The sequence below is a fragment of the Kwoniella bestiolae genome, chromosome 1 (genome assembly GCF_000512585.2).
Source record: "Kwoniella bestiolae CBS 10118 chromosome 1, complete sequence".
Lineage (NCBI taxonomy): Eukaryota > Fungi > Basidiomycota > Tremellomycetes > Tremellales > Cryptococcaceae > Kwoniella > Kwoniella bestiolae.
In genome coordinates, this window is record NC_089241.1 from 3,941,130 (window position 1) to 3,961,603 (window position 20,474).

The window sequence follows — 20,474 nt, forward strand, 5'->3', positions numbered from 1 at the left end:
AGGTCGAAAATGACCTTTTCGAAATGAAAGCTTTTCACCTCGATACACTGTCAGACTGAACCCAGGTGCCCCAGGTGCAATCATGTCGACAGACGCATCGCCGTATCCTCCCCAGCAAGCTGCTGCTCCGTCCGATACTCCGCATGATCCACCAACAAAGAAGAAACGGTCCGAAGCTGGAGTTTGGCTCGCCATCAGCAGTTTTTTGTGGGATAGCGATACTCACCTCAAATCACCTGAAGAGAGAAGATTGCTGTTGAAATTGGATCTTGCAATCTTGCCGTGTTTGTGCTTGGGGTATTTCTGTAAATACCTTGATCAAACTAACTGTGAGTGTCATTTGCCCAGGGGTCGAAAAATATAAGCTGATAAGAGGTTAAGTGACCAATGCATATGTATCGGGAATGAAAGAGGCGCTTGAATGGAATGGCAATCAATATACCTACGCTGTTGCCCTTTATACTGCTGGGTATGCTGCTATGCAAGTTCCCTCAACTGTAAGCGACCATGTCTCTTCCTGCCTCCCACATTTTTGGCTGAACGTTTTCTTTCATGACTAGCTGATCGTGCAATACATTCGACCATCACTCTGGCTCGCTTTCTGCGAGGTATCCTGGGCGCTTCTGACGTGAGTCCAGTGGGCACCTGGAATCCTGGACAGAACTGACTTCGATATTCTCAGTTTCTGCCAAGCTGCCGTAAAGAACACCGGATCAATGTATGCCTTACGTTTCCTCGTGGCAATAATGGAGAGTGCCTTCTTCCCAGCTGGTGTATACCTCCTAGGAAGTTGGTACACCCCGAACGAACTGGCTAAACGAACTGCAATCTTCCATGTAAGTTGAGCTGCTACCCGTGCAGACGGAACAGGAAAGGGGGCTGACGATCCCTCGACTCAAGTTCACCTCCGCTGCGGGAGCGATGACTTCAGGTTATATCCAAGCTGGGGTGTACACCTCGCTGAGAGGACGATATGGTCTCGATGGATGGCAGTGGCTCTAGTACGCTTCTCTTTCACCTTGTCCTCAAGTGAATTGAAAGCTGAAGGGAGTGTTCAGCATTGTCTGTGGAATCATCACTGCACCTTGTGGTATCCTCGTTTGGATCCTGCTTCCAAATTATCCCAGACAGGGACAGAAGAGGTGGTATCTTACCGATGCTGAATTCGCTTTGGCGCGGGAAAGGATGAAGAGGATAGGAAGGGACTCGAACGCTGGAAGTCTGGACAGGAAGGCTCTCACGAGGATCTTGAAGAAGTGGCGTGAGTTGAAGTCGAATTATCCATCGTCTTGCTCGATACTGATGGTTCGGGCGTGGCTGTCACAGACATTTGGATCATTCCTATTACCTACACTTTCTATGGTCTCGGATGTGCCGATGGAGGATACATTGCCATCTACCTGAGTGAGTAAATTTTCCTCCATTGTACTCTATCAACCCCGCTTATAAAGTGTCACTTGCAGAGGCAACCAAGAAATACAGCATCGCCCAAGTCAACCTGATCCCAACAATCCTCAATGTCATCCAATCAGTCGGAGTGCTCACTTGGTAAGTATGGTCGTCCTCTTCTCGCTCAACATTCTGAACTGACGCCATATGTTGTGTTGATCAGGGGCTTCCTTGCCGACTTCACACAACAGCGATATTACACAATCGCGATCGCCACACTGATTTCCATCTTCCCCACCGGCGTACTCGCCGCATGGCCAGCCTCACACGAACTGAAATTGGCAGCCTTCCTGATTACTGGTGTCCAATACGTTACCGCCGTATACTTCTCGTGGTTCCAGGAGATATGCCAAAACGATCCGATGGAACGTGCTGTCATCGTCTCGCTTTCCCTGGGTCTACAATTCGGAATGAGTGCATGGGTCACTATTTTGATTTTCCCGCAGACGGAATCGCCCTCATTTAGGAAAGGTTTCCCTACTACTCTTGCCTGTGAGTCATTCAAGCGCCCGATGTGGTTGTGAGCGAGGTTGACAGTGTATGTTGGACTAGTTGTTCTTCTTGGATTAGTACTCGCCAGCGTTATCCATCTTTTACATAAACGCGATATTAATAGAGGAGTATACGACCGGGAGCCATACGAAGTACCGCTTGAAGGGATCGACCAGAGTTCAAATAACCAAGAAGGAAGTGAACCTCGTTATGGAGATAACAAGGTTGAGCAAGGTGACCTACCCATAGTGCCCACTTTGACGAGAGAGTCAGTATATCGAAGGCAAAGAGCGGGGATTTCCACTGCGTAAATTAAGTCTCATTCTTTGATCACCACGATCGCCAGGATGGTGACCTGGTGCACCCGTTCATCCGTAACATCTCGTCTAGTGCGATGCATGTCAATGCAGGTAGCCATGCACAGTACTGTCTTGAAGGCCCACTGTCCCTCCTGCTCTATTGTACACGCACTCTGGTCATACTGAGTTCTATAGAGCTGTTCCATCATATGGCCGCATTATAGCAATATTTTCCAAGGTCGCGTAGCTTAGCGGTTAGAACCAAATCGGTTTTAGAATCTTTCGAAAAGCAAGCGTCGTGATCCTACCTTCATAGGGGGTAGATGATGACGCTGATGAACCTGATCTCGCTCGGGGGATGGCCTCCTGTCCGTTGACCTTGTAAGAACTCAGATGCCACTGATGCTTGTCGCGTTTGTGGCAACTGCGACATATGGTATTTCCCGGTACGTATGGTGCGGGGATTTACCAACGAACCAATCTACCTTTCAAGCGATTGTGAGGCAAGGTTGGAATATTGAACATGATCTCACGTCCACCTGCAAATGGTGGGGTGAGGGATTGTGCCGCTTGAGGGATTCGAATGACGTCTTCCGCTGAAAGGTGGAGACACGCGATCAACCTTTTTGCTTAACGTTTGTATACGCATACGGGTGGTGCTGTCGTTGAAGGATCGTACAGTAATTTTGACTAAACACGATGGTCAGTCCTTGCAACTGTTGGTGATAATGACATCTATAGTTAAGCACAACGATTGAGGGCTTCATGCCAAAGGTGAGCCCCTCTGAATGCAGTCTTCGGTTCCCTCCGGTCCGGAAAGTTGCCGGTGAGTTGAGAATGGTCAGATATCAACAAAGATGGTCGGTCCATACATCTGTATGCGAAGATGACATTCTCAATCATATCGTTACGCACATCTCCATTTCCCTCAGGTTAAAGAAACAGAATCAAGAGACCTGCAAGTGGACTTCAACATGGTATACATAGTCGTTGTGTTCGTCGAGGTCAAACCTGAATCGATAGAAGCCGTGAAGAAGAGGTTATCGGAAGCTGCTAAGATATGTGAGTAGCTTATCTAATCCAGGGCTGTATCAAATGATTTGTCTGGTCTGTATGCATACGACCTGGAAATTCAACGAGACCGTTGCGATGATTTGTGACTGATCTCCGTTTCGATTAATAGATGAGAAGGATCCGGAAACGTTAGAATGGTCTTTACGACAGGACGTGTCTAACCCGCAGAGATTTACGATCATAGAACGGTATGAACGGGAATCAGTGAGCAATATACGTCTCTATCGTAGCATTCTTCAGCCTGATCCCACTCAGTCAGCATTCCCACTTTACCTCACACCTCGGCAAGTATGATCGTTCAATGCTGACGTTTACTATACTATGTTTAGTCTTTGACCGAAATCCACAAGAAGAATCCTATCTTCCCAGAGACTGTAGCGTGGTTACGGGAGCAAGTCACAAAACCGAACGAACCTCATTTCATTAATGCTTAGACCCCACACCATACCATGAATCAGTAGGACCACTATGTCTACCTTGTTTCATCTATCATATCTAACCGAGGAGATAAAAACTACAAATTGAACACACATCAACCATAAATGGCTACTACTACAACTATCCCCCAGGCTCACTCTACAACAACATCGTTTAACCATCTCTACAACAGCACTACTGACCCACTTTCTACTACAACAATGCTGGCACACTCGCTGCAACATCATTTTGTGCTCACAGAACCGCCCATACACCCGAACGATATCCTCACCCCTGATGCTCTCACCCAGCCCATGCACATGTAGACCAATCGGATTCCCTCAAACACCCTTGCCATCATAGATCGGAAAGCATCTCGTCTTATCTTATCTCAGGTAGAATAGCTGAGTACACATAGGTCAGCTTCATTTGCCCTGCCATCACGGGGAATGTAATCACTCACATGAAGAAGGGGTTCTTTATATCGGTCGTATCCTCGGCACCTAACTCTTGACCTTTTCTCTCGATCTCCTCTTGCGTCAATCCCATTTGTTCAATCTTTTGTTGCTTTCGTTTATTGGTCCAAACGAGATATAATCTCCAGAGAACAATGGTGACAAATTCGACGCCCATACACGAAGCGATCGTGATGGTACCGGGAATATAATGAGGAGCATCTTTCGCTTTCATCACTTGTGATCCAGCTAGAGAAAACCAAGTACGAGATGTCAGCTCAAGCTATTTCTTGTGGTATACATAGCCCGGCAACTTACCAATATTACCAGTACAGTAAGCGATGAAACACATAGAACTGATGACACTCCTCTTGGTCCTACCGGCAGTGTTGGAAGAGATAAGAGACCAAGCGGAGAACATGGGAATAACGAAACTGATCGAACAGAGGTCAGCATCTTTGTGGACCAGAATGAGGGACTTGGAATACTCACGTGACAGTGATGAGGTACATGCCCCACTTGGTCCATCGGTACTTGATATCACTTGGTAAAAGAGCGATGACGAGAAGCTATGTAATGGGCCAGAAGGTATACATGTAAGCAGTGGGTACTATCTTTGTTGTGGGACGCCGATGTGTACTCACGCCAACGAAGGGGAACAAACATGAAACCATCATGAAGTACATCCTGGTACCTTTGATCTTGGTTGTGGTATAACCGACAACTACAAACCAAAGTACTGAGACGACACTTCGAGGAATGGTGTAGAGGATGACTTCCGACTCGGTAAACCCGAACGACTTGTTGATGACGGTACCTGATAAGGAAATGTCATCAGTCAGGGTTCTAACACTTACTCACAATGCTAAGAACGCACCGAATGTAGTGAGAGCTCCGTTACACTATCGAAAGAATCAATATCAGTATCTCCTCCAGGTTGGAGCAATGATGAGACAAGGGGAGATTCGACTTACAACACAAGACATGAAGGCATTAACGAACTGGAAGTACATAACAGGATCTTTGAAAGCCTCAATTACTTGATCCCATTTCCAAGTTTTCCTACCCGTAAGATCCGTACCAGCATTGTTACTCATAACTCGAGCACAAGCGATCAACTTCTCTCTCTTGGAAAGCCATCGAACTTCGTTAGGAGTACCAAGCATGAACCAAGCTACTGAAGCTGCCAACAGGGTCTGACCCCCTAAGAAGACGGCGATTCCTCGCCAGGCTGCGAAGCCACCTTCGTGCTTCTCGGCTGCTTTGGCGATACCGTACATGGTCAAATCCACTACGATACCCCAGCCTGCATTCGCAGATTGGAATACCAAGGCTCTGGCGTTGTGCTCTCTGGTGAGATACCATGAGGCGATGATTAGGTTGAATCCTGGTGAGATGGTACATTCGAAAGCTCCTTGAAGGAATCGCAAGACCATGAAAGGTGCCCAAGAGTGGAGGAATGCTTGACAGAGGACGATGATGCCCCAGCAGAACCTACATGCACAGTCAGTACCGTGATCATCGCATATCATTCGTGAGGGGGATGGTACTCACATGTAGATAGTGAGAGTTTTACCCATATCTGGGCAGTTGCAGGAGAAGGTCAATTGTGATCTGGCATTTTAGGGGTTCGTTACTTACTGAAACGTTGGAGGACGACGTTAGATGGGAATTCGAATAAACCATATGCAGCGTCTGAATATAGATATCGTCAGTTCACCTTTCATTCAAATACACATACGGTATGAGTACTCACAGAAGATAACGGTCAACAGGGAGTATTGGTTTCCATGCATGCCTGTATCTTTTTGGACGCCGTACAAGTTCTACCCGGGCGCAATTCAGGTTATCTTTTGAACCTCTTCTTTGCTCTAGAAATACCTGTTTAACTCACCATCGTCCCAAGACCAGTCTTATCTGTCTGTTGGATACCGTACATCCACCACATGAGCGGGAGAAGGAGCAGATCTGTCTTTCGCTTGACTCGTTTATACTCCTCTTCGGTGAATTCGCTTTCAGCCAAGATCCTATCACGCGTTCGCCATCAGCTTCTCGCCTGTTGCCTGGGTTATTCGCTGCCAGCGGGAACACTCACGCGGCTTCCGCTATTTTTACTTCGTTGACGGTCACGGTATTACCGTTCTCAGCGATGACCTGCTTATCATCTGGATAGTCGGACACGTCCATCACCGTGAGATGATGAGGGGCTTTCTCATCGGTCTCGGTGGGTGTCTTGTCGGTATATTGGATGTTTGACATGGCGAGGTCCTTAAACGGAGTACGAGGGGTCTATCTAGAAGTTAGTGGGTGAGGGAGATGGGAATAACTCGCGAGGCTTAAAGTAAGCTGGGGAATACCAATAGGATACTTTATACTCTCTATGTAGGATAGGTGTCCCTTATCTCTCGACATGTCACCCTTCGGAGCTGACCGTTGTTAATGATAAGAGTACGACACAGCACCGACGCCGTCTCGGATAATCGACTTCGCCTAAAGCAATGAGCTGATCCTGCGAGAACAACAGTCACCCAGTAGAGCCGAGCACAAGCGACAGCAGCCTACCTAACAAAGATAAGAAACGATCATCCTGAGAATATGGCTCGAAATGAGAGGGTTGTTCAGGGATGGGAAAAGCCAAATGTTCATAGGTGCCTTGAAGGCAAAAACTAACCGCCTGAACGGACATCACGAACACTAGTACAGAGTGATATCATGTTGAGGCGGACAGAGGAAGAAAGAGAGATAAGAGAAGAGCAAGGAACGTTAGAATGCCGAACTTGGCTTATAATCGGTGTTCTTCCAATCTCTCTTTCTCACACGTACACCCTCCGTTACCGGATTTAACGGCCCGCGGAGGACGCTTATTTGACCATGATCACGTTGAGTAGTAGACCAGCGGGATTGGAAGTAAACTGCGGGAGGTGGACAAAGTAAAGTTTCACAAAGGTACAGAGCCAGCGCTATTTTCGTAATATGCCAAGACTTGCCCACATGAGAACGGAAGATAAGGAGATTTACAGAGATAAGGAAGGCGGTGTTCACCGCTACTTGTCATTGGCGCTGTTGACAGGTTGACATTCTCAAAGTATAAAGGCATAGGGGCATGCGCAACGATGCATCACTATGGAGAGATGATAAAGCTGCAATGTGAATTATCCTGAAAATTTCGAGAGAGGGGAATAACGTATATGATGTATTGTCCATAAATTCTCACTGGAGAAAATAAAAAGATATGAAAGCAGAGGAAGGCAGGTATCGAGAAGATCACGGGCCTCGTTGATCAAAGCGTTGCACTTGTTTAACAATTTCGGCTACACCCATTTTGTCCCGCTTGGAAACCCTCTTTGTTTTTGATGGGCGAATCCATGTGTACCGACTTGATTTTGGTCTTCGTTCGGCCTGCGCAAACATTGCCATGAACATAAATATCTAGATCGGCCCAGCCGATGTATGGCTGAAACCAGACCGAGGCGCACCCCCAGTAGTCAGGGTAGTCACACAGATAGCTTGATGAGGAGGAAGATGTCTCCGACCATGTGTAGCCAAAACTAAGGGCGCCGTTCTTGTAATCGCTTCGGTAGCTGCACCAGCTAGTCCTCCTTCCAATCCTGCGGAGAATGTCTGGGTGAAAGATTTGGACTGCTCCTTAGTGATTGTGCAGTGGCCCCCGCAGTATACCCCGTCTGAGGATTTCTCCCAAGCCCCCCACCAGGTTCAGGTCGCGGTGACGGTCGCTGAATATTGATTGTACAATGGGGGACAGTCTCGGTCTTCGAGCTTCGGATGTTCGATTGCACTTTCACCGATATGTTGCAGGAAGTGATTAACCTCGTCAAGAGTGAAATTACCACCAAGGGAAATGCTGTGGATCTGCGTCTGGGGGGGAGCATGGGGATATTGAGCTTCGAGGGCCTCGATGGCAGCGGTGACGTTGGCTGCAGGAGCGACGGGTGGTTGTGATACTTCAACAGTACCAAGTTTTGCCCCCAGAGCGCCTTGAGCTCCCAACAGCAAGACAAGTGCGGCAAGCCAGCCAGCATTGCTGGTGGAGCGTCGCCCGGAGCTATTTCGCTGAGAAGGAGTGAGATCGCATCCGATTGTCTGGTTGACGCAAGGAGTGGATACATCGCTTCCTAAGAGTGAGGTAATAGTTGGATAGGAAGCATTGCAGGAATCGCCAAGTGGGGTGATTACGATGGTGGCGTTTTGCTTCTCGCACATGAATCGGGCGCACGCAGAGGAGGAGAATGTACAGTTGGACGTCATTTGTTCGACAACAAGGGATCGTTGAAAAAGAGGGTACATAGTGTCGTATGCTGAAGTTATGAAGTGTGTGAGTGCAGGTTGGTGGGAAGAGATGAGCTGGAAGAGATGGAAGAGATGAGTGTGTTGGGTTTGTCTTTTTTGAAAGTCTTCAGGTACTCCCTTTATATATCCAAAATCACCAGTCTTTGTTGTCAGTGTTCAGGGTCCTCCTGCGACTGGTGGCGGGGACTTCTGTCTGTGAATATGTGCAGACATTTGAGGTTTTGGGCAATTCCAATCTCACAGTGCACACGCGCAGACATGGTCTCACTCGCCAAAGTAAGCCAACCCATGGAGGCTCAAGGTCCACCCGACGACGATGTAGCTCACCCAACATGGTTTTGCGGATGGTAATTTTAAAAAATACAGTATAGCGCCATTCAATGCTCAGACGATATAAGCTCCTCTAGCTTCTGCAGATTTCCTCCGCGCAAGTCAGACCCACTTTGCTCCATTTGATCTAGCTGATAGATGCCACTTCCTGAACGTTCACAGACAGGAATAAGATTAAGGTTGTATGGCAGCAAGGCACTATCACACAAAGGCGTATGACCTCTCTCCGCACTGTGAATCTATCTAGAGACCGGATCCCAACTTCCATGCTTCTGCGCTCAGAATAATTTCTAGCCATGGGGGCGATAGTCCGGTATAAAATAAGAGTCGAAATCTTCATCGCAGGTGGGACCAAGAATAAGCACTCGAGGCATAGACAATAAGAGAGCCTAATAAAAACGACCACCGAAGCGTTACTCCCGTTCAGATAGCCACACATTCACATGACAGGAAGTCATCTGGATTTGGGCATTCAGACTCATAAAGCTACGCGCACCCTAAAGTGAGATTTGTCGCCGACAATTGTTTTCCTGTGCACGACAGATGTCACGATCAACATGATTCATCAGACTCATATCACGTACATCAGATGAGAGTCAGTGGACTAATGAGACAGTCTGCGGTGCTTAGGGCTCTGGGTCTCTGTGTTGCTTGTGCTCGCGGCAATTTGGTCTGGGACAGTTCGGTATCTGATGACTTGGGCGGCGATGGCCTTTGTGCATTCGCAATGTGTCTGCATGAGAAAGGAGTGGACGCGTCCACCTTCGGATCTTGCCTGTTTATCAATTGAAAAATTAGCTCTGACCATAAAAATCAATTCTCAGGAGCTTCGTCCTTGATTGAATTACATCGGGAGATGAGCCTATAGGTGCGATCCACTGCGATGCCAATTTAATCTGGAGCCTTCGACACTGAAGATATATTGCACATCATGAAAGCCATCATTCATATCCGTGTGACCGCAAGACCCTTATGTGTGGCATCATTTCTGGGACACCCCATTGGCGGATTTCTGTTCAGCCGTTTGCGTTATCAGTCACTGTTGTTTCACATGACTTACAAACCGAACGACATGCGTATGAACTGTCTGAAGTTTGCACTGACGTCAAAATCAAAATCGTATGCCCGACAGTGCAGTATGCTGATTCATTAGGTCATTTCGCTTTGCAATCCTCACGATATACTTTAGAATACAGCCGCATTCACCGCGTTGACTCTAATTTATCCCAGACTCTACCTGAGCTCTCTAGAGAGTGAGGCAGCACCTAAAGAGGTAACTTTGGCATTGGAGTACCCAAACCAGCTTTCTTGCTCCAACACTCGGCGCATGAGAGCAAGCTTTGAATGACTGCATCTCATCAATGGCAATGACCCACGATTGCTATGAAGATCACCGTAAGCGTGCAGAGGAGCAGAAATAGATCAGGATGAGGAAATTTCCTTACAGGTTCACAGCTCCATCAGACATATGTATGCCTTATTCTCTAGCAAATTTTGGCGCACATCTTACTATAGAGCTAGATGAAGGATATTTAACGTAGTGGCGACTTTGTGTTCGAGTTGCGCAGCCACTTCCGAGTGCTTGACGTATACCCTCTACAGTCTTTGCAAAATTGGCCCTGTCCAAGACAACTAAGCAAGAAAATGTCGACTTGCAATCTACGGTCGTGTGTGTCGATGTTCCAAGTCAGCTAACACAGTAGGCAGAACCAACATGAAACTGTTCGCGGGTTCAACAGCTTTAGTAAGATTACCATTGGCGCAACACTCATCAACAAAAAATGCCACTTTACCTCCTAATCCCGCATCGCCGCGAACTGTTCGGAAGGAGTTTATAAAGCCACTTTACACTATATATCGATCGTGTAGCGTGTAGCGTGTAGCTCAGAGGATGTAGAGCGCCTTCTCGAGCTTCTTAGCGTTTTCCAGCTTCTTGAGATATATCCTGGTCCACCTTGCTCTATGAATCGTTCACTGCTCGTAGTCACCAGGTAGCAGGTAAACCCAGTAGATCCATCAACCCCAGGGAAGAGAATCAAAGCGATGCACAACGTAGTTCAGGTCCACCACTTGCCTTAAGATATGTCTCGGCTGGGACGCGCGATCAATCCTTTTTGGAGGAGGGGATGTTTTTGCGGTGGGTTGTAGCTTATGGGGTTGGTTTGTCGTAACACGGCGTGTAGTTGCGAGAGTTCGCGATTGTGAATGAGAGGCCGCTTGCCATATCTGAGGAATGGACGGTCGTCATCTGTGACAATGTTGGTCGACCAACGATTAAGGTCGCCACAAGTGGGTAGTTGATCGAGTGTATACAGGCAGTCTTCCATTAGACACTCATTCGGTCGGATGATGCGTTAGTATGCGCTTGATTTAACAGTCACGACATCATCTCAGCGAGTCCACAATATTGATGCTTTGAGTTTCAGTATATATAGCCTAAAATCGACTTATAGCTCAGTCGCGTAGCACAATCTGCAACAAGCCATTTGGCTGCTACAAACTTTGACTTGATACCTTCGAGGATGAGGCTGACCCTTCATCTTCGAAGGTACGCGCGATCAATCCTTAAGTCCAACGATATATATCTTTTTGGTGAAAACACACAGACCCTCCTTTGACCTGTAACCGAAACGAGTTTTTGGATCATCAGTATATGTAGCTTGATTACGATGGTCTAGGATGATTGCGTAGCATAATGGTAGACAATTGACTGATACTAAAATCTGACATCCTCGAGCCTACACCAAGCCTCGAGCATATCGCGCGATCAATCTTTTGTTATATGGTCTACACAACCCCTCCTTTCACTAACAACGTTTTTTTTTTGCGTTCCCACAGGGGAGACGACGATCGCCGAACGGGTACATAAGGCTTGATTATGACAGCAGGGATAGGTCGCGTAGCATAATCTGCAAGCAACAGCCAATCGGTACGGCCTCATTGGCATCCCAAACACCAATCGGTACGCGATTGGCTCCCTATGGCCTCGAGGCTGGTATAAGCCTCGAGGATGCGCGATCAACTCTTGGTTAAAGCTCTTTCTTTTTGTGTTTCCAGAGGTGTTTGTCAACTTGGAACGTTAGTACGTCTATAGACTAGTGGGGAAGGTGAACGACGATGTCAATCCTAGATTAACTTCTCGCATTATCTCGTCGGCTCTAGTTTTGACAGCCATCGGTGGTCGTTGGTCTCACTCGATACGTAGACTGTCCATCCTCGTTGCCATGTCAGTGTTATCCCGTCACCAGATGATAATGAATGGCTGCTGTGACAAGACGGAATGATATGTAAGAGCATGAGAAATTATGATCCCCATTCGCACTTATCCTCCCCATCAATGTCTGATTGATGCATTCCTCATAATCAGCCGAAGAAAACCGATGGTATGTAGTATTGGGGCGGCTGATTAGATTATGTAAGGTATCGATCATTTTTTTAATTTAGACCACGTGTTTGAACCTCCACTCTTCGTGGTGGGGAATAATAACCGGGTTGATGGGTGTAATTAGCATCCCCAACAAGTATCAAAGTGAATTTCAGAAATATTGTTATTGCTGGTACTGTATGCTGGTATCATTGTCATTGACAGGTTACGTACCATCATCATCACAGTTCACCTCCTCATCATCCTTTCTCTCCCTCTTTCTCTTCGGTCCTCTTCTTCATATTCTTTGTTTTCGCTCTCAGCTGTTTGGGATCAGAACAACTGTAGCAGCTTCAACCACTCTCCCATCTTTCTTAACGACTGATCGCACCTCCACCACATCTCCTACTTGATTTTTGGGTTTCTTGATTGTAACATCTATTTAACTCTCTCATCAAAAGGACAATCACCTACCCACCATGTCCGTCGTAAACGGGACAGCTGTCGATGGTCAGACAGATCAATACGACCATGCTAGAGTAGCTCACTTCATCGGTGAGTTGGACATTGCCTGCACGGACTCGAGTTGGGTCAGTTGAGGATGAGAGCTGACGATATATTCTCTTGGGGGATCATAGGTGCCAACAGCCTCGATGTAGCTCCAGCTGGTCGAGTGACAGACTTTGTGAAAGCTCAAGGAGGTCACACCGTCATCACAAAGGTGAGTATTTCCTGTCATTCATCCGTCACCCCGTTAAGACTGCGAGGCTGAATGTGGGTGCAGGTACTTATCGCCAACAACGGTATTGCCGCCGTCAAAGAGATCAGATCCATCAGAAAATGGTCATACGAAACCTTCGGATCAGATCGTCAAATAGAATTCACCGTCATGGCTACTCCTGAAGATCTGAGGATCAACGCAGAGTATATTAGAATGGCGGATAGATACGTTGAAGTACCAGGTGGTACCAACAACAACAATTATGCCAACGTCGACTTCATTGTTGACGTAGCTGAACGAGCAGGTGTACATGCCGTATGGGCTGGTTGGTGAGTTATACTTGACAACTCAGCATGATAGGAGGTATGCTAATCAGTGATTTAGGGGTCACGCTTCTGAAAACCCTCGTTTACCTGAAACTCTCGCCAAATCAAAGATCGTTTTCATTGGTCCACCAGGATCAGCCATGAGATCATTAGGAGACAAGATTTCTTCAACCATCGTAGCTCAACATGCTAAAGTACCTTGTATGGCTTGGTCCGGTACAGGTATCTCAGATACCATGCTCTCCCCTCAAGGTTTCGTCACTGTACCAGACAAGGCATACGCAGACGCCTGTGTAACATCCTGGGAACAAGGTTTAGAAAGAGCCGAGAAGATCGGATGGCCAGTCATGATCAAGGCTTCAGAAGGTGGTGGTGGTAAAGGTATCAGAAAAGTAGAGGATCCAGAGAAATTCAAGAATGCTTTCCAGGCGGTAGCTGGTGAAGTACCAGGTGAGTTGCTCAGCTTGCTCAACTTTCCGGAAGATTGTCCTCCTCGTCTATAACCTCATGCTGATGCTTGACTACTTCTTCAGGATCCCCCATATTCATCATGAAACTCGCTGGATCAGCCCGACATCTTGAAGTCCAACTCATGGCCGATCAGTACGGTAACGCCATTTCTCTCTTCGGTCGAGATTGTTCCGTGCAGAGACGACACCAGAAGATCATCGAAGAAGCTCCTGTCACCATCGCACGACCTGATACCTTCGAAGAGATGGAGAAAGCTGCTGTCCGACTTGCCAGACTTGTCGGTTATGTTTCAGCTGGTACCGTCGAATATCTATACTCTCACTCCGACGATTCGTTCTACTTCCTCGAACTTAACCCTCGTCTTCAAGTAGAACACCCTACCACTGAAATGGTCAGTGGATGTAACATTCCCGCTATTCAACTTCAAGTGGCTATGGGTATCCCCTTGCACCGAATTAGAGATATCAGAACTCTCTACGGCATGGACCCCCACGGTGTCACCGAGATTGACTTCGACGGTACTCGACCTGAATCCGCCAACACTCAAAGAAAACCTAAACCAAAGGGCCACGTTATCGCTTGTAGAATTACTGGTGAAAACCCCGATGCTGGTTTCAAGCCTTCTTCTGGTAACCTTACCGAACTCAACTTCAGATCCAACTCAAATGTCTGGGGTTACTTCTCCGTCTCTTCCGCTGGTGGTCTCCACGAATATGCAGACTCGCAATTCGGTCATATCTTCGCTTACGGTATGGAACGTAGTGAAGCTAGAAAATCTATGGTAGTCGCACTTAAAGAGCTTTCTATTCGAGGTGAATTCCGAACTACCGTTGAATACCTTATCAAGTTGCTCGAAAAACCCGAATTCGAGAACAACACTCTTACCACTCAATGGCTTGATGGTCTTATTGCTGAGGGTATGACATCTGAACGACCCGATCCCGTCGTTGCCGTTGTCTGCGGTGCCGTCGTTAAAGCTCATATTGCCTACGAAGCCTCCCTCGCCAAATACAAGTCTGTCCTCGAGAAAGGTCAAGTTCCATCGAAAGATACCCTGCAAACCTTCTTCAAGAGCGAATTCATCTACGAGAATATACGATACTCTTTCGCTATGGCTAAATCATCTCTCTTCTCCTTCACCCTTTACCTCAATGGTGGCCGAATCTTTGTAGGAGCTAGAAGTTTGAGTGATGGTGGTCTGTTGGTATCCCTCGAAGGTGCCTCTCACACTGTATACTGGAGGGAAGAAGTTGGTGCTATGGTCCTTTCCATCGATTCCAAGACTACCGTTATTGAAGACGAACAAGACCCTACTCAACTCCGATCTCCTTCTCCCGGTAAACTTGTCCGATACCTTATCGACTCCGGCGACCACATCGATGCTGGTGATGCCTATGCCGAAATCGAAGTCATGAAGATGATCATGCCTGTTACTGCCAGTGAAAGCGGTATCGCTCAGTTCATGAAACAACCTGGTCAAACTTTAGCCTCAGGTGAACTTCTCGGTATTTTGACTCTTGATGATCCTACGAAAGTCAAATTCGCCAAACCTTTCGAAGGTATCCTTCCTACTTTCGAGCTCAAGAACGGTAGATACGGTACCAAGCCTCATCAACGACTTAGAGAACACCTTGAAGTCCTGTACGACAACCTGCAAGGTTTCGATAACAGTGCTTCAGTCTCGAACTCTCTCCGCATCGTCGAATTTGTCTTACAAGATGCCGACTTACCTTACTCCAATGCTCAGGAAGTCATGTCTACCCTTAGTGGGCGAATTCCTCAAAAGCTTGAAGAAGAGATCCGATCAACTCTCGATTCCAGTCGAGCTAAGAACCTTGAGTTCCCATCTCTCAGACTCAAACGAACCATCGATCTTTACATCGATGATAATGTCCCTCCCAAGGAAAGGGCTCAAGTTAGCGCCGCTATCTCTCCTCTCTCAGTACTCATTGAGGCCTTCGCTCATGGTCTCAAGGTTCATGAGTGGAAAACTTGGGCCGATTTGCTCAACTTCTTCGCCGACGTTGAGGAGCCTTTCGCCGACAGTACTCGAACTGCTGAAAATATTGTCCTCAAACTACGAGAGGACAACAAAGATCTCGATGCCGTCGTCAAGCTTGTCTTGTCTCACAGCAAGATCGCCTCTAAGACCAAGCTTGTGCTTGCTCTGCTCGACATCGTAAAGAGTGAATCTCCCAGAGCCTCAATGTCTCCCGAAAGTCGAGTCAACGAAGCTCTCAGCCGATTAGCTGCTCTCGAATCTCGACCAGCTGCCAAGGTGGCGCTTAAAGCGAAAGAAGTCTTGATTGTCGGCTCTCTTCCATCTTACGAAGAGAGACTTGGTCAACTCGAACAACTCCTCAAGTCTTCTGTCACCACCAGCTACTATGGTGAACTCGGTTCTGGTCACCGACTTCCTTCCGCCGACATGCTCAAGGAGGTTACCGACTCTCGATACACTGTGTTCGATGTGCTTACCACGTTCTTCGAACATCAAGATCCTTGGGTTGCTCTCGCTTCCCTTGAAGTCTACGTCAGACGAGCTTACCGAGTCTATAACGTTATGCACCTTGACTACGAAGTAGGAGAGAACGGCGAACCACATATCATCACTTGGCGATTCAAGCTTGGTTCTCCTCAATCTGAACCTGTCACCCCTCGTGTCGACTCAATGAGAGATTTCTCTCGAATCGCCTCCATGTCCGACCTGAACTACGTTGTCAACACCAAGCAAGAACCCACCCGATTCGGTCTTATGACTTCTTACAACAAGCTTGCTGAACTTGAAAACGGTTTCTCCAAGTTGTTGTCCATGTACGCTCCCTTCAGCCACGCTGAGTTCGCTGAGAAATACGGTAGCGATGCTCGAAGTCCTCACGTCATGAACGTAGCCTTACGATTGTTCAATGGTGATCAGGAACTCACCGATGAACAGCTCAACGAGAGATTCCACGCTCTTGCCAACCAATACGCCGACAAGATCAGCAGCAAAGGTATCAGAAGAGTATCGTTCATGGCCTGCAGAAAAGGTCAATACCCATCGTACTTCACTCTCAGACCTACCTCCGATGGATCATGGAAAGAAGAGGAGGCTATCAGGAACATCGAACCTGCTCTCGCTTACCAATTGGAACTTGGACGATTGGTCAACTTCAAGATCACTCCTCAACCTTCCACCAACAGGCAAATCCACGTTTACCACGCTGTTGGTCGAGAGAACACCTCCGATGTCCGATTCTTCGTCAGAGCGTTATTGCGACCTGGTAGATTCCAAGGTCAAATGCAAGTCAAGGAGTATCTCATTTCAGAGACTGATCGACTCGTTGGTGATATCCTTGATACCTTGGAAGTTGTGTCTGGTCAAATCAGACAAGCCGACTGTAATCATATCAGCGTCAACTGTGTCTACTCCCTCAGTGTATCTTTCGACGACCTTCAAGAAGCTCTTGCTGGATTCATCGAGAGACACGGCAAGCGATTGTGGCGATTGCGAGTTACTCAAGCCGAAATCAGAGTCGTTATTGAGGATGAAGATGGTAACCCATTACCTATCCGAGCCTTCATTGAGAACGTCTCCGGTTTCGTTGTCAAATACGAAGCTTACCAGGAAGTCACCAACGATAAGGGTAAATCAATCCTCAAGTCTGTCGGTGAACAAGGTCAATTCCACCTTCAACCAGTCAACTTCCCTTACACCACCAAAGAGTCTCTTCAACCTCGACGATACCAAGCTCACGTCATCGGTACCACTTACGTGTACGACTTCCCCGACCTTTTCAGACAAGCCATTGACAAAGCTTGGCGACAACTCACCCAATACCTTCCTCACGTCAAAGTGCCATCCGATCTCCTCCACGCTTCTGAGCTCGTCCTCGACGAACACGGTGAATTGCAAGAAGTCAATCGACCACCTGGTCTCAACACTTGTGGTATGGTAGCATGGGTCTTCACCATGAAGACACCCGAATACCCCAAGGGTAGAAAGGTTGTCGTAATTTCCAACGATATCACCTACCAGATTGGTTCCTTCGGTCCTACCGAGGATGAATTCTTCTTCAAAGCCACTCAATACGCTCGACACTTCGGTCTCCCAAGAGTCTACCTCTCTGCCAACTCTGGTGCTCGAATCGGTCTCGCCGAAGAAGTCATGTCATTGTTCGATGTAGCATGGAGAGAACCCGGTAGACCCGAGAAAGGATTCGATTACCTCTACCTCACCCCTGAGAAACTTGAGAAACTCAATACCCTTGGTGCTGGCAGCGTGATCACCAACGAGATCGAGGTTGATGGGGAAAGAAGACATCAAATCACCTCCATCATTGGTCTGAAAGACGGTCTAGGTGTCGAATGTCTTCGAGGATCAGGTTTGATCGCTGGTGAGACCTCTCGAGCTTACGATGATATCTTCACCATCTCCATGGTGACTGCTCGATCGGTCGGTATCGGTGCTTATCTCGTGAGACTCGGTCAACGTGTGGTTCAAGTTGAAGGTCAACCTATTATCTTGACTGGTGCTCAAGCTATTAACAAGGTCTTGGGTAAGGAAGTGTATACTTCTAACATCCAGTTGGGTGGTCCTCAGGTGAGTGATACGTTTGAATAGTTGATTAATGGGTCTTATTGCTGATATTTCGCCATAGATCATGTACAAGAATGGTATCTCCCACTTGGTCGCTGCCAGTGATCTGGACGGTGCTCTTCAAATTGTCAACTACTTGATGTTCATCCCTGGTAAGTCTGGCGAGAAACTTGGCAATGATTTGCGCTGATGTGCGTTACAGAACGACGAGGCCGAGCCATCCCTATCCTTCCTACCGGTGATCCATGGGACAGAAGCGTCGAATGGAAACCCACCAAAGCAGCTTACGACCCCCGAAACTTCCTTGCTGGTTGTTACGAAGATGTAGATGGTGTTTCTACCTGGAAATCTGGTATCCTCGATAACGGATCCTTCTTCGAGACTATGGGTGGATGGGCTCAAACAATCGTTACTGGTCGAGGAAGACTTAACGGTATCCCCGTAGCGGTAATTGCAGCTGAAACCCGATCTATCGAACGAGTTGATCCTGCCGATCCTGCCAACGAGAACTCTCAGGAATCAAGAGTATCACTAGCGGGTACGGTGTGGTTCCCCGACTCGTCAAGAAAGACCGCCACTGCCATCGAAGATTCCAACAGGGAAGGACTTCCTCTAGTAATCTTTGCCAACTTCAGAGGTTTCTCAGGAGGAATGTCAGATATGGCCCAAGCGATCTTAAAGGAAGGAGCCAAGATTGTCGACGGTCTTTCATCATACAAACACCCCGTTATCGTCTACCTTGTACCCAACGGAGAACTTCGAGGAGGTGCTTGGGTAGTCTTGGACCCCTCTATCAATCCTGAACATATGACTATGTTCGTTGATAACGACTCGCGAGGTGGTGTATTGGAACCTGAGGGTATCGTTGAGGTGAAATATCGAAAACCAAAGGTACAAGCTACGATGGCTAGATTGGATCCTGAGTATGCGGAACTCAAGAAGGCTGTGGAGAATGCTGGTGCCTCGCCTGAGGAGAAGGCTGCTGCGACGGCGAAGCTCGAGGCAAGAGAGAAGCATTTGGGTCCGGCTTATCAGTCTATTGCGCTTGAGTTTGCTGATTTGCGTGAGTCTGAGTTTCTTTACTACACCCAGCTACCACCGCTCTACCTACTTTGTTACTTCCTTGACTACTCGATAGAAGTGTTGGTGATTGTTATAATGACTAGTGCTGATATACTCTTGGCTGCGTAGACGATCGAAGTGGTCGAATGAAGGCCAAGGCAGACTGTGTGCCGTGTGATTGGGAGAATTCGAGAAGAGCGATCTACTGGTCTTTGCGAAAGAAATTGAGCGAAGTTGTAAGTATACCCTCCTTCGCCAGCCTCCACTTGGTCATTGGAGGTCAGAATGAGTGCTGATACTGTCTGCTTTCGGTGATATAGCGAATAATGCGAAAACTCTCAACTGCCAACCCCAACCTGACCTACGCTGAGCGAAAGGAACTGTTATCGCAATTCGTCCCATCTGATATTGGATCTGATGCGGACATTGCCTCTTACATTGAGAAGCAGACGGACAACATTGAGAGTTTCGTTCAGTCTGTTAGGGATGATTATTGTGCGGAGACTTTGGTTTCTTGGGCGTGAGTGTTCTTTTTCCACGGAGATAACTCGTGTAATATATGAGACACTTCTCAATCCGCGTGAACGTATACTGATCGTTTGTTTTGATGTATTTAGCTCGAGCAACCAGGAAGGTGTCATGTCAGGGTTCAAGAGGATCTTGGAAGGGTTATCACCTGAGCAGAAAGCTGAGGTATTGGCTGAGCTTGGTGTGACCAAGCCTTAGGGATAGTAGTTGGTACTGTTTTTCATTATTTTGGCATTTTTCTCTTTTCTAGTTTCACTTTTCATGTGTACATATAAATACCCCATTTTTGGTTTTCTCGTTCCCTTCTTCTGGCATATAGATGAGTAAAATAGGAATAGGAAGGTAATATAGAGATCCATATGCACGATTCATGTCTTCACGTTCTTTATACTGCATCGTTCAGCTTCAATCTTACTGTGTAGGTAGCTACTAGCAGGTCAAGGAGGATAATGTGCCACATTAGTTGCAGTGCTGGTATAGTCCCGATATTTGATTCCGTCTGTATGATAATTATCTCTGTTGTCTTTTCCCCAACTCGTGCTCTCATATGTTGTCTCGTTCGTTGTGCTATCTAATCAATTCAAGATCAGAAATCAAAA

The 20,474-nt window shown here is 47.2% G+C and overlaps 5 protein-coding genes across 5 annotated transcripts; 3 read left to right on the forward strand and 2 right to left on the reverse strand.

Annotated features, from left to right (window-relative positions):
• Window positions 1–82: 82 nt before the first annotated feature.
• On the forward strand, window positions 83–2,252 carry I302_101481 (uncharacterized protein; the record flags this gene model as incomplete). The annotated part of the gene is made up of 10 exons (XM_019186867.2): window positions 83–329; window positions 382–497; window positions 561–628; window positions 683–836; window positions 901–1,001; window positions 1,059–1,261; window positions 1,327–1,404; window positions 1,464–1,548; window positions 1,613–1,941; window positions 2,002–2,252. The coding sequence occupies 10 exons, from the start codon at window positions 83–85 to the stop codon at window positions 2,250–2,252; spliced, it is 1,632 nt and encodes a 543-aa protein (XP_019049745.2).
• Window positions 2,253–3,214: 962 nt separating this feature from the next.
• On the forward strand, window positions 3,215–3,748 carry I302_101482 (uncharacterized protein; the record flags this gene model as incomplete). Its single annotated transcript, XM_019186868.1, has 3 exons — window positions 3,215–3,302; window positions 3,424–3,518; window positions 3,644–3,748. 3 exons carry the CDS (start codon window positions 3,215–3,217, stop codon window positions 3,746–3,748), a joined length of 288 nt encoding a protein of 95 aa, XP_019049746.1.
• Window positions 3,749–4,190: 442 nt separating this feature from the next.
• I302_101483 (uncharacterized protein) lies at window positions 4,191–6,445 on the reverse strand (the record flags this gene model as incomplete). The annotated part of the gene is made up of 11 exons (XM_019186869.1): window positions 4,191–4,435; window positions 4,505–4,620; window positions 4,679–4,755; window positions 4,831–5,003; window positions 5,064–5,088; window positions 5,161–5,680; window positions 5,741–5,768; window positions 5,828–5,881; window positions 5,943–6,012; window positions 6,081–6,213; window positions 6,282–6,445. The coding sequence occupies 11 exons, from the start codon at window positions 6,443–6,445 to the stop codon at window positions 4,191–4,193; spliced, it is 1,605 nt and encodes a 534-aa protein (XP_019049747.1).
• Window positions 6,446–7,900: 1,455 nt separating this feature from the next.
• Window positions 7,901–8,452, reverse strand: I302_101484 (uncharacterized protein; the record flags this gene model as incomplete). Its single annotated transcript, XM_019186870.1, has 1 exon — window positions 7,901–8,452. The coding sequence occupies one exon, from the start codon at window positions 8,450–8,452 to the stop codon at window positions 7,901–7,903; it is 552 nt and encodes a 183-aa protein (XP_019049748.1).
• Window positions 8,453–12,667: 4,215 nt separating this feature from the next.
• On the forward strand, window positions 12,668–20,073 carry I302_101485 (uncharacterized protein; the record flags this gene model as incomplete). The annotated part of the gene is made up of 10 exons (XM_019186871.1): window positions 12,668–12,743; window positions 12,827–12,909; window positions 12,973–13,238; window positions 13,294–13,685; window positions 13,769–18,288; window positions 18,347–18,437; window positions 18,488–19,348; window positions 19,477–19,583; window positions 19,668–19,867; window positions 19,965–20,073. The coding sequence occupies 10 exons, from the start codon at window positions 12,668–12,670 to the stop codon at window positions 20,071–20,073; spliced, it is 6,705 nt and encodes a 2,234-aa protein (XP_019049749.1).
• Window positions 20,074–20,474: the final 401 nt, after the last annotated feature.